Source organism: Salvia miltiorrhiza, chromosome 8 (assembly GCF_028751815.1).
Source record: "Salvia miltiorrhiza cultivar Shanhuang (shh) chromosome 8, IMPLAD_Smil_shh, whole genome shotgun sequence".
Taxonomy (NCBI): domain Eukaryota; kingdom Viridiplantae; phylum Streptophyta; class Magnoliopsida; order Lamiales; family Lamiaceae; genus Salvia; species Salvia miltiorrhiza.
The window spans coordinates 29,346,155-29,360,680 of record NC_080394.1 but is presented as its reverse complement, the minus strand read 5'-3'; the positions used below and the strand labels follow the sequence as shown (position 1 = coordinate 29,360,680).

At 32.4% G+C, this 14,526-nt stretch overlaps 2 protein-coding genes across 2 annotated transcripts; one reads left to right on the top strand and one right to left on the bottom strand.

The window, feature by feature from the left end:
- Positions 1-4,445: 4,445 nt before the first annotated feature.
- LOC130998296 (uncharacterized) lies at positions 4,446-5,606 on the top strand. Its single transcript, XM_057923727.1, has 3 exons — positions 4,446-4,451; positions 4,526-4,941; positions 5,056-5,606. Exons 1-3 carry the CDS (start codon positions 4,446-4,448, stop codon positions 5,117-5,119), a joined length of 486 nt encoding a protein of 161 aa, XP_057779710.1. The 3' UTR covers positions 5,120-5,606.
- A 1,591-nt stretch (positions 5,607-7,197) lies between these two features.
- On the bottom strand, positions 7,198-9,666 carry LOC130997534 (plant cysteine oxidase 2-like). Its single transcript, XM_057922872.1, has 5 exons — positions 9,116-9,666; positions 8,658-8,779; positions 8,162-8,318; positions 7,845-8,060; positions 7,198-7,442 (listed from the first exon to the last, which is right to left on the bottom strand). The coding sequence occupies exons 1-5, from the start codon at positions 9,375-9,377 to the stop codon at positions 7,312-7,314; spliced, it is 888 nt and encodes a 295-aa protein (XP_057778855.1). The 5' UTR covers positions 9,378-9,666; the 3' UTR covers positions 7,198-7,311.
- Positions 9,667-14,526: the final 4,860 nt, after the last annotated feature.

Below are 14,526 nucleotides of genomic sequence, written 5' to 3'. Positions count from 1 at the left end.
TTCAATAATTTAAAGAAACTAGTTAACTATACTTAATATTCATATATGTATCTAAAGTGATTATGAAATTTTATTTAAATACATATAGTATACTTATATTTTTTGATATATTTATGATAAAATCATATTTTTTATATGATAACTAAATAAATACTCCTTCCGTCCCGCCGAGCTTGAGGCATTTCTTTTGGGCATGAGAATTAAGAAGTTGTAAATTTGTGTTTTAAGTGTGTAGTATAAAATTGATAAAGTAAGAGAGAAAATATAATAAAGTGATAAAGTAGGAGAAGGAAGATAATAAGGGGTGCAATTAGTCTTGTAAATTAGTGCTTTATATTACCTAACTAGTACGCCCGCCCGTGCGATGCACGGCGAGTATCGAAATTAAATGAAATATTTAAATAAATAAATATAAATATTAAATAGAATTAAAATATAAGTAAATGTAAATTTATTTTAAAAAATACTAATAAGTCACATCAATTACTCAATAAAACCCACCCTGAATTCGAAAACGTAAATTTTAAACTTTTACTATAAAGTGCAATGATAATGATAATTATAGTTATTAAATAATTAAATAAATTAAAATATTAAATTTATTTCCAAGTATATATTCACCATTCCTTAGATTATCTCCAACCATATAATTACATCAAACTCAATTTTATTTTAGATTATATGTCACTTTCTATATTAATTATTTAATTATATTCTTAATAAACAAAAAAATATTAAATTTATTACAACACTAAGAAAATATAATACTCCCTCCGTCCCGCCCAAGATGCTACATATTCCTTTTTGGGCCGTCCCAACGAAGATGCTACATTTCTATATTTGGCAAAAATAAGCAATTTTAAACACTTAATTAACACTAATTAAGTATTTTTTTTATTACATTCTCTCTCCTACTTTATCACTTTATTATCTTCTCTTTCTTACTTTATCATTTTCTCTCTCCTACTTTATCACTTTATTACCTTCTTTTTCTTACTTTATCACTTTCTCTCTCCTACTTTATCACTTTATTATTACACACTTAAAACATTAATCTACAACTCCTTAAATCCCGTGCCGAAAGGTAAATGTAGCGTCTTGGCCGGGACGGAGGGAGTACATTATAGATGGAGTGGAATGATGAAAGGTTACATAAATTCAAAACAAATTTATTTAAAGAATTAATTTGACCCAAAAAGAAAAGCAAAGCAAAGCGCAGTAAAACTATGCTCCCCCACCGCCTCCAACAATTCCCTAATTCCCTAATACCAAAGAAATTATAAAAAACTTATTAACAAACAAAAGATAGAGATTAAAGCCTAATTAATAGGCCTTTTGCACGGCAAAAAGACTTTGACTTTAATTTAAATGTATCGCCATTTTTATACCCTATGTTTCCCTCTATATTGTTTCTCTCTGCGGTCCACCGCCAATAAGCCCAACAATTAAAGAGTATAACAATTAAACTACAACAATAAAAGACCAAAAAAGGAAGACCTAATTTCAACTATTCACGCCCAAATTTTAGGCGGTGCCGGTGCCGGTGCCGCTATTCTTCATCTTCACTCTTCACACCTATTTCGCCACTCTTCATTGATCTTCTTTTCCTCAAGTCCATTTCGCGGAACTATTGCAGCCATCTCACCGCCGCACGGTTATCTCCGCTCCCTTCTTCTTTAGCAGCAACTGCAGGCACGGCACGTCTCCCTCTTTTCTCGTTCTCTCCGCCTTTCTTTCACTCTTTGTCTCTCTTGTAGCCTCGCATCTCTCTCGTCTATCACTCATCGCCGTACGTACTATCATGCCTTCTACAGCAGTAGCAACGATACCGCTCAGGCATACCATGGCTCCACCTCACGCTCAGCTCCTCCATGCGGCCTTAAAATCAGCAGCCAACACGTAATTTATGCCTTCAAACATCCTTTTTCCTTCTAATTCTCTTTCTCCATCCACGAATTTTGAATACTTAAAAGTTGTAAAAATTTAGAAGTGTATAATTTTTTCAGAAAATAAGTGCAGAGAAAATTGTGAAGTGGTAGATGAACGTTATTGGTATTTATAAATTGTAAATTTGATGCTCTATAGCAGTTTGTTACGGTTTTGAGTAGTGGGCTGCTGCTAGTGTTGCCAAGGGCCGACCGGAACCGGCGGTTCGACCCTGAACCGGCCCGCCGGTCAACGGTCAGGGCCGAACCACCAGTTATCCGGGCCGGTTAAGGTTCATAGGGTTGCCAACCCTGAACCGCCGGTCCGGCCCGCCGGTTCGGCCCTGAACCGCCGGGCCCGGCCAATTTTTTTTTTTTTTTAATTTTATATTCAAATCCTAATAATTTTAACTAAATGTAGTTTCACTATTTATAGTGTACTACACATGGTAGAAAATCCTACATTTTTCAATGTGGGATAATGTAGCTTCACTATTTATAGTGTACCACACATGGTAGAGAATCCTACATTTTTCAATGTGGGATAATGTAGCTTCACTATCTATAATGTACTACGCATTATAAAGAATCCTACATTTTTCAATGTGGGATCACTCAACCTAACTTATAAATATATAACTTATATTCATGTAATAACTTATAACTTCTAAATATATAACTTATAAATATGTAACTTATAACTTATAAGGTCTAGGGATCAATTAGTTAGTATTAGTTAGTTTACTTATTCAATTTTAAAGATTATGTAATTTGTATCCTTGTAATATTCTTTTGGTACGTAGAATAAATTCAATAAAGATATCTATTTTTATGAATTCATTTGAATTTTTGGTTCTCAATGTGTTAATTATTTTTCCTTTATTTTATTTCAATTCAATTCTCATGTAATATATTATAACTTATAACTTATAATTTATAAATATATAACTTATAACTTAGAAATATACCTGGCACCATCAATTGACATATGTATGCCTTTGATAACGTGTCTTAGTTATATACTTATATCAAACATTTGAAAACATATATTTTTTGTAATAGAGAGTCAATTGATTAATTTTATGTTACTTTTCATCGTTGATTCTTGACTCCCTTTTATGAACACTCTATAGAAAAATTAATTAATCATTAATTGAGGGCCTAAAAAAATACTAGTAATTGATTTTGATTACTAATATTTTTTTGAGGGCCTAAAAAATAATAAAATTATCCCACATTGAAAAATGTAGGATTCTCTACAATGTGTAGTACACTATAAATAGGAAGCTACATTAAGTTGAAATTATCCCACATTGAAAAATGTAGGATTCTCTACAATGTGTAGTACACTATAAATAGTGAAGCTACATTAAGTTGAAATTATCCCACATTGAAAAATGTAGGATTCTCTACAATGTGTAGTACACTATAAATAGTGAAGATACATTAAGTTGAAATTATCCCACATTGAAAAATGTAGGATTTTCTACAATGTGTAGTACACTATAAATATAGAACCTACATTTGATTAAAATTAAAATATTATTTAAGTTGAGTAATTTCAAAATTTTTCAAAAAAAAAAAAAAAAAAAAAAGAGGAAAAGCCCGAGAACCGCCGGTTTTTGGCCCGGAACCGCCGGTTTTCGGCCCGGCCCGGAACCGCCGGTTCAGGGTCCGAAAACCGGCCCTTCAAATTTTAGGCGGGCCGGTTCAGGTTCACGAATTTTTCGAACCTGAACCGCCGGTTCGGGCCCGGAACCGGCGGTTCCTGAACCGGCGGCAGCCCTAGCTGCTGCAGTTTATTTGCTAACTGGCTTAGTGGGTTGTTCATTGGTAGTCATCGAATGGAAAATTGAGAAAATATGGGGTGTGGAAAAACTGAATAAGAGAGAATAATTGTCGGTAAGTTAAACTTGAGGAATATTTTGTTAAAAAATTAACGGTAAGTTAAATGCTGTTAAACTGGTTCCCGAAAAGGAATACGACTCAAGCTCGGTGGAACGGAGAGAGTATAAAAATATTTATCGTACATTTAACATGTTCAAATACTAGTAATTATTTAATGAGGCAACAAACTTTTATCTGGCATGGTCTAAATTGATTATTATTTCGTTAAAAATGACTTGAACTATCGAAAGAACAGTACTCCATTCGTCCCACTCCAAATGTCTCATTTTCTATTTTGGATTGTTCACTCTAAATATCTCATTTCCTTTTTTTGGCAATACACTCTCTCTCTATACTTAATATTTAAACAATTTTTATCAATTCACTTTATTTACTTTATACACATTTTTTAATCTCCATGCCCAAAAGAAATGAGACAGAGTATTAGATTTCGCAATAGGAGATACAATTCTAAGTTCTAACGATCAATTTGTAACCATTTTAACGTACCTAATTTCGATATCAGTTAAATGAGATCTTATTTTGAGCGAAAATAAAACATCGGGTAATTTTAAACATAGCCCCCAATTTTCTCATTATAGCCTCTTGTTTAATAAAATAATAAAAATAATTATGATTGTACTAATATACCCTCATAGCCCCATTTAAAAATTTATAATAAATAAATAGGTTTTTAAAATTAAATTTCAAAGAACACTGCGTACAACCTCAAATTTTTTATAACCCCGTCTCATATATTTCTAAAACTTTACGAACATAATGATGGAGAAGAAGACAAATACTTTTTCTTCGTCCAGAGAGAGAGCCGCTGCGCCACCGCATTGCTGCCGGCGAGAGACAGTTGGGCTCTAGCTGCCTGCATTGTCGGAGGAAATAGTCGATCTTACCCTTCCGGGCTGTGTTCTACTTGCCGTTTCAGGGGTTTTCCTCTTTTGTCGCTATGGGTTCTTGAAAAGATTGAGGAGAGTAAGCAGTCGGAGAAGGGAGATACCACCGCCGCCGCCGCCACCGTCGTCAACGAGAGGGAATACAGATCGAGGGACGGCGGCGATGACATCATCATTATGGGTGCTGGAGTGGCGTCGCCCTCGCTTACACTCTCGGAAAGGTATCGCCTTTTTAGTGTGTGTTTCTTCTTTGAGTGGATATAGTTGGCACCTTTTACAGGTGTTAGTTTGATTTGAATTAGGAGTTTGTAGTTTATGAGATTTGGTGTTTTCAGTCCAGATTGTGTGAATGAAATCGACGCTCAGAGGGTATTCGGGTATGCTCTGTTCAAGGATTAATCAAGGAGGCTGGACTTTTGAGTTGCAAGGTGTGGAAATTGCCTCCCTGTTCACAGTTTTAACTGTCTGGTATATGAGAGTAGTTTTAATGTATTAGAGATTTACGTTTGTGGCTAATATTACCAATTTACCACCTATCTAAACTCTTTCATCATCTATTCTTGTTTTGAATCTTTCTGGAATGAAGAACAGGAAGTAAATATATATAACTTCGTAAATAGATGTTCGGTGGAAAGCTTTCTATCAAAATATTGGACGAATTTTAGAGGATGGTAAGGATCCCATTGCAGAAGGGCAGATGAAGAAACCAAGTGCTCGTATCCAAAGTTATCATCTTTTTTCAAGAAAATCACTATATACCTTGGGTACACATGATGTATTTATAGATTCTTACCACTTTTTTTTTTTTTTTTACTTTGTGAATCTTGTGAAGCTCAATTAGAAGTTGTGAATGCTTTTGTGTTGTTGAGTTGATTTGTTCAAATAATATGTTGTTCCTCTTTTAATACAGACAGAAGGCTTGAAATATTCAAATCCTTCTGCAAGATAATTTGTGGAAGTGTCTGTACCAAAGGAAAAATCTCTCATAAAATGATATAAAATCATATGCAGTGTTCAGTTCCTGTGTGTCATGACAAAAGTTGCAAAACAGGATACCAAAGAGATCACCACATGCTTATAAAATAGTTCAATATCAACTGAATTGTGCAGAAAGGATTTCCCATAATCAGTTAGATTATATCTTAGCAAGTTAGCAGTGTAATGGAGCTTGTTTATCTATAATTCTTTGGTCATATTCACGCACTTAAGTCAAAGCCACTAATGGAATCAAATTAAAATGTTTGCTTGTTTTGGGCACATTCCCAATGAGGCAAATTAAAAATATGAAAAGTAAGGGGGAAGAAAGAGATTCAATCTTCCAAAATTCCACAAAATAAATTGAAGCATTCACACAAACTTGGAGAATAAATTAACAATCAAATCGAAGAGACCAAATTCGTTGAGAACGCATAAATCGGACGAATGCAGATTCAGATCCATAGAAATGTGAATACCCAAGCCTAATCATCGTTCCTAATTTCTCAGGTTTAAGCTACACATAGCTGAAATCACCGCAGTCTCCGTTGTGTTAACGGAAATAAAAGCAAATTGTGATCACGAGCTCAGAGAAGACAGGAAATAACAGCTGCTTTCACAATAGCGAGTGGAAGCATGCCCTGCTTTGTATGCACACCTTTAAATATGTGGCTCTCTCTCTAGATAACAATATTTATAATGGAATCAAATTAAAATGTTTGCTTGTTTTGGGCACATTCCTAATGAATGCAACGAAAATTATCGTCAAACCACAATATAAACTTCATTATTTTGACAGTCTTCTTCGCAGACTTCTTCGTGTGTCTTCTGCAACCTGCGTCTCACGTTCTTTAAGTTTTGTTGGGGGCTATACTAATGAAAATATTAGGGCTGTTTATCAGTATTTTTAATATTAGATCAGAGGGCTATATAATTTTATCTGTGAAAAATTGTAGGTAAATATGTTTTCAACGCAATCTTAATAACTTATAATTTATTGCAAATTTTAAATGGGGGCTATAGGGATAAAATGGTACAATCATAATTATTTTTATTATTTTTTTAAATAAGGGGTTATAGTGAGAAAATTGGGGGCTATGTTTAAAATTACCCTAAAACATCGCATTTATAATTTTGCTTAGAACCGGCCCAGCCAAATTGGTTGGGTTAGGCCTTTTAAGCTAATAAAAATGTCAAGAACTAATCCACTCTATTCTCTACAAAAATAATGTAAACTCGACTATGCAAGAACAACAAGCAGCCTTACAAGTAGTTGCTACCGCATTTATAGTACATTTATAAATTTATTATGAGAAAATTAGGAATAACAAAAAATTCTCCCTTTAAATGCCTCCTCTTTTTTTTCATTTCCTACAAAAAATTAGGGATTTTTTTTTGTTATCCCTCATTTCCCTATGATAAATTTATCAACCAAAGAAAACACACTCTAAAAAAAAAAAAAGGATGGCAGCAAGCTTTCCTTCTTATTTGCGCAGAGAGGCTGTAATCACGACTTTTCTTTTCCATTGATCTACAAAGGGGCACAATGTATATATACAAAAAGAAACAAGATATTAAACGTGCTGCTCTATAGAAAGAAAGTGCGTGGAAATGTGTTAGGTAGAAGAAGGCTTGTTAATCTGTGGACCCATATACTCGATTCCATCCATCTCCGACTCCTTAGGGATTTCAGTTTCCCTTAGCCACTCATACCCATCTTCTTTAAGCTTCCTAAATTCTTCAGTGTCTGCAAGGAATACAAGAAAATGGAGTCAAGTCATTACCAAGGACTGTAATGAACAGCATCAGATCATACCTCTACAATAACAACTCGGTACAGTATGACCACGAACTTGTGATGCTTTTTCTACACAACTATGTGTACAAAACTAAAACCAGTATTAAGGCACGTAATCTTAGCAACATATGTGCATGATTATGTAAATAATTGTAGGTTTTTCGGGGACACACAAAATGTCATGTTGCTTGTTATCTCATTCAAGCACTATTCATTCACATAATAAAAATGAAATATTTACAAGTTAAATTCATGGTAATCAATTTATCAAAGCATATGTACTAAAAAAGAGGGAAAATCAGAGAGCAGCAATAAGATAAAACCATAATTGGAAAAACTGTAGCATCTTACCCGGTAAAGCATGAACTTCTTGGTAAAATGTACAATCACGACCGTCATCTTTAGAATATGGAGGTCCGATTACATCAAGAAAGGCACATGGTGTTATTGCAGTAAATTCATGGATATTTCCTCCTGAAGTTGGATATAATACAGAAGTGTCGCATGGGGCTGTGAACCTTCTGTTGGCTTTTAGCTTCGCTAATCGCACAGAACTTCCATCCACATCTAAAATTACAAAAAACACATACAAATATATGTATATTAGTAACCAAATCTTAACTAATTGTTATGTATGATACGTCGCAGAATTTCATAAAACAACTTACGTTTAGAATTTGATAATGAGCAATCAGAAGTGAGGGGATCAACCCAATCATACGCTTTAATGTGCATTGTCCCCAAGAGCAGCTTGTTGAAAACAGTCATTTCAGGGTGATTGTGAAGAGGTATGACTGCAGTTTCAGGGAGGAAGAATATGCACAACTGCAGAAAGTAGAATTGGAGCTTGCTTATATTCGTAAATATATTCTTGATTTGAGATTCATGTTTAAGCATATGAGCACACGATTGAAAAGGCAAATGCAAAATGATCTTATGTCAATAACCACTCAACATTCCAAATATTATAACCTTAAGGGGCGTTTACCGTGAATCATAGTTTAGATTGGCAATACATATGATCCGATATTTGAAAGATTACACGATCAAACAATTTCAAAATTGTTCAATCCATAAAAGTGTGCAGCGATTAGCCTACATTATCTTTATCTGTCCAATCAGCAGTGTGATAACTGCAAGAAACAATGAAGACAGCATTTATACCTCAAATTTGTCACATTTGTAGATGGTTGCTGAGGTTACTCGCGGAGCCCCGTCGATCTCGCTCTTTGGTTTAAAGAAGTGTAGATCCTTGCTAAGTCCTACATCTTCGGGTTTCATACCATCTGAAACATGATACCATCAACTTACAATTAGCTTTGTGGTGGTAATAACAGGTTCTTCATAACAGTTTGTTAATCTTGATCTTGTTTTTTTCTTTTTTTTCATCAGTTCCTCATAAAATAATGTCGATCGCTTCTACTCCTAAGATAATAGGTACACTTCTAATTCTTTTTTTTCAGGGAAGGTACACTTCTAATTCTAACAAATACAATTTCCAAATTCATTTGAATGGATCAAAGTAATAAGGAAGCCAGTACCAATTTTGAAGCCCTAAAAACAGCTCCAAAGATCAATATTGGCAACGCGTAAATACATATATATGTATGTTGATTGCTTACCGAGAATACGACACAAATTTTGCACATCAGAAGCACAAGGAACAGTGCCGGGGCCCTTGAAAAGTGTTTGGCAACAGTGAAAGAGGTGCTGCAGAGTCCCAGCATTCGAGGGGCGCCTCAATTGAATCCTGAGCCTCTTCCGACCTCTCCTCTTCTTTATCACCTTATCAACATGGTGCGAAGCTTCATCCGATCTTCTCACAAAACCCGCCGCTTCAACTGTCATTTGATCAATCCTGAAACTGAATCCTATTTCCGGCATGCAAGAGGGTTAATAGAGAGGGGTAGCAAATAACGGATCTGGAAGAGGACAGAGATGAATAGATAAGGGCAGAAGATGGAAGTAAAAGTCAGAGGATAACGGTGGATGGGGGTTTGAAAAGGGTGGTAGAGAGAGAGGGAAAAACCAGGGGCCATAGGCGGTAAAGTGGGAGAGGGATGAAGATAGTATTTTGATTTGAAGGGAAAACCATTTATATATTATGGAAAACTCTAGAAAAGGAAACAAGGCAGTTTGATTTCCCGCCCCCAAGATTGCAAATAAAACTGCCAACCCAGCATTAGTATTCCCACTGTTTTGGCCTACAGTCACACAGGGTGTCGTGTCATGTGCTGCTTCACTTTTTCTTTCTTCGTTACCTAAATTCCAATTCCAAACTGTTTGCTTTAAATTTAAAACGTTTTCGAAATTTCGCAATATTTTTATCAATTTAAAAATCGGTGTAGGAATATATGAATCAATAATTTATTTTTAATGTTTTCAAAATTAAAAATGCCGACAAGATGACATGTCAATTACATGCCAATTAGCTATGATATATTATTTTTTAATTTCTTTAATAATCTTATTTTAATAAAATATAATTAATTTATAAAAAAATAGAAAAAACCTACCCCCATCCCCAAACACCCCCTAAACCTACCCCCTTCCCCAACCCCCCGACCACCACCTCCCAAATCCAAACCCCCGGTGCCACCTCGTCCACCACCTCCGATAGTTGTATTCATTCAAAGTTCAAATAAGATGATACTCACAAGTTAAATTTGTTCTTTTAAATTCCAAACGAGATGATTCTCGAAGCCCAATTATAATATTTGAAACTAATAATGCATAAAAGTTTGTCAAGAATTTTTTAAGTTTCATACAAAATGATGTTTACAAGTTAGTTATGATGTTAGAAGCTCCAAATCATACAATCTCACAAGTCAACTTTGATTTTTAAAGCTCTAGATTATGATGTTAAAAAAATTGATGCATAAAAATTTATTTTTTGTATTTTAAGGTCTAGACGAGATGATACTCAATAGTCTGATGTTCAAACGTTAGATGTCGCCTTTCGGGCTTTAGATGATGATATGATCCTACAAGGTTCAGACGAGATGATGCTAAGATGAAATAAAATCTTCAATCTTATATCGACCTTTTTCAAAATATTACTCCCTCCGTCCACAAAAAGTGTGTGGTGGCGTGGAGGATACGAATTTTAATAAAAAAGTTGAAAGATGTGATTTTAGTGTTAAATGGTAGTATTGGGTCAATCAAATTGAAAAAGTAAGGGGTAGTATTTTGTAAATATTGAGTGTGAATGAGGTTTAAAATATAAAGGAAATTTCTAAAAAAGAAAAACACACAATCTTTGTGAACAAACGAAACATACAATCTTTGTGGATGGAAGGAGTATTAAATAAAAAATTATTTAAAAAATATTTATTACAAAAAGTTAACATTTAACTGAGGAATATGATTCAAATTAATAAAATTTTAATTATATTACTTCAACGTAAATAAATTAAAAAATAAATTATATATAAACAATTATTTATACAAAAATAATATCATATAATTTAAATAATAATTTAAAATAATTTTCCGCCGAATTTCGACGGGTAACACACTAATGCATGGGAAAGAAATCTTATTCTATAAATCAGTCCAAGAAAATAAATTTCAATGAGCATTTAATCATTTAGATTTTTTGGGATTTACTAAAACACTCAACGAATTTCACCCGTTAAAAATTTTGTGTAAAAAAATTAAAATAAACTAGTATTAATACTATCATTAATCACAATATTAGCTGGATCGAATTCGTTTGGAAACTTAGGTGTTTGACCGAGCTTATTTAATAGAATTTATAAGCTCTAAAAATAAGATTCAAGAGCTTTTAAGTTTTCAAAAAATAAGCGCATCTATTCTAATTTATTTTTTCATAATCTTATAATAATAATTATTTAAATATTATTCAACTATAATTTCTTATTTTCATTATATGTCATTTCAAGTTCAGCTCTTTTCGATTTTCTCCATCTAACAAAGGATCTTCTAATTTCAACTAAAAATTCTCTCTAACTTATAATTGGTTCAATTATACAAATACTTTGAAAACTTATAAACTATTAAGAAATTATATATTGTGACAACAAAAATATATATCATAAATTCTTGAAATTTATAAGTTCAAATAGCTTATAAGTTTTTTTAAAATAAATTTAGGCGCACACCATCTCAGGCGCGCACTCGAAAGCAAATATGTGGAAATATACTCGTCTCTTCGAGCATGTTGTGACGCTACAATTAATTTTTTAAAATTGGATTATAAGCAGCAAGTTAAAAAAAAAGGCGAATTACAAGGACCGAATTTCAAATTCACATCATCGATTTTTTTATTTTATTTTTTTGAAATATCGACTAGTGTCTAACAAAAAAATGGTGCCTTGATTGTCTACATATATATAAATAATCATGTGTGGAAGTTGCAATTACAGACTTACAGTAACTCGTCTATAGAATACAATTATATAAATTAAAAAACCCTCTAAAATTATAATTTTAATAATTTTATCTGATATATCATGACTTGGGTCAGTTTAAAAAATCACCAATCATGACTTGGAGCTCCCCTGTATAAATATATAATTTCCATCAATTTTATAAAGTAGTCATTCTTAAATTACAAGTATGAATAATATGAAGATTTGTTATAATATGAATATACTGTTTTTTCTTGAAATTTAAATATAGGTAGATTTCATTATCTTTAATTAAGTACTTTTCTAATTCATCCAAAAAAATAATCTTCGTAAGAACTTGTGAAAATTCTGTCACTTTTAGTGCTTCGTTCCACATTATTGGTTCCAGTGTGTCAAATATATTGAAATTGTTAGTATAATTAATAAATTGAAAACATAAATCTATTTAATTTTAATACACATTATCAAATTTTTATAATATTATTTAAGTTCATAGTATAATTTTCAAGAACCTGGTCCAATAAATTTTATAAAACCTTTTATTTGAGTTTAAGATTGTTTAGCTAGCTAGGTCCCTATAAAATTGTAGTTATTGAATTAGATGCGATGCAATTAGAACCCTCGTCTAGGAATTGATTTGGATTTATTTTTGTTGTGCTCGACATTAAGGTGGGTGAATTTGCTTTTAACTTGATAAATGTGTTTTATCATGCATATTACGTAATTCAAAGCTTGCTTATAAACTATTTTCTTATGTCCAATGTGTATGTCATGGTTGAGATACGACATTGATTAATACAATGAGTATGTAAATTGATGTCTATAGCAGCCTTGACGGTGAGTCATTGCCATATATATATGAGAAAAATGACATGGTCCTATATATATATGCACGGTTGACGATGTGTTGGTTATCTATTATTTGCCGGTGAGGCATTGCTGGGTTATTTAATCCTATGTCGATGAGCTAGGCTGAATTATTTGTTGGTGTTGATTTATTTTATGTCGATGAGGCAATGTTTAGGTATTTATTCTAGACAGTGAGGTAAGATTTACTTGTCGACGAGGTAGGCAGGGGTTGAGTATCACTTTTCCATAATTTTATAGGCATTTCAACAAATTATTAATAGTATTTGTTGTTCCCCACCACTAAGTACATTTTTATGTTCACCTCTTTCATTTAAAATGTTTTCAACTCACTAAGTTTGGAGAGGCGTGATGGAGTATGTGTGGCAAAGTTAATAATTGTACTTATTGCTTTCATTTTATAAGTTATACTTCATCCGTCCCAATTTAAAATATCAAATATCGGGGACGTTTTAGTTTGGTGGATGTTATAGATAAGAGTGATAGGATTAAAAGAGTGATTAAATAATCCACCAAAACTCTGAGGCGATAAATAAACTCAATTGAATGATTAAATGCAAGTCAGATTATCAATCACAGATCCAATATGCAAATCAAACACTTAAGTAAAGTGAATTATCTTATCAATCATGTTTTATCACTGAAACCAAACGCCTCCATTGTGTACATGTACATTCTAAAATTATACTCTTTCTATTCGCGAAAAATATGACACTTTTGGTGCACATAAATTTTAATAAAATGGACAACGATTTTTATGTAGTGGAGAAATCATTTCACTATTATGTAAATCAATAGTTGATAGTGGCGGAGCTAGGAATTAAGTTGGGAGGGGGCTGAACTTGTACGGGGAGAATTATTTTTTGGGCGTTCTGTATATTTAAAGCATTTTTTATTAAAAGACGAACATAATAATAACAATAAAGAACAATATTTTCATAAATTATATAATTTCAATATATTACAAATTAGTTTCAAAACATTACAATTTTTTTTTTTGGCATTTCGTATATTTAAGACATTTTTTTTTATTAAAAGACAAGTATTATAGCGAACAACATTTTCACATACTATATAGCTTCAATATATTACAAATCAGTTTCAATACATGAAATTTTTTTTCATAGATTATATAGTTTTAAATAACACAATTATCTTTCAATTAAGTAAATATGAGGGAATATAACAAGCAAATCAACTTTTGTAAAATAAAATAGGTATAGACACACACACACATACAAATTTTAAAAAATATCTCAAAATTTGGCCCCGGATCCGTCTCTGGTAGTTGAGATTGAATTAATTTTTTTTTAATAATAAATATTTATAAAGATAAAAGATAAATAGAATATTTGGGTCATGCATGTTTTAAAAAGGAAAATATCATAGTAGTTTTTATGGATGAAAGGAGTAGTAATTATTGAAATCGAGATAACACTATCTAAATTAATAAAATACTACTTGATCCATGTATTAATCACTATTTAAATAAATAAATTTGATGTTCCGAATAGTTATAATTTAATGGTGATTTTTCAGGTATTTATTCCTATCAAAATCACACACTTTTGCCTTATATTCTCAATCCTGCGAATAATCATGTCTGACAAATTGATTAACTAAGTTACCAAAGTACGAAGAAAACCTAAAATAATTAAAAGTGAGGGAATAAGAATCATGAGTTAATTAATTACGAGAAATGCTAAGAAAACGAAGGAAATGAACAAACAATAATAGAAATGAAGAATGAAGTTATATTAAGTTGGTTGCATAGCATACATAGGGCCTGTTTG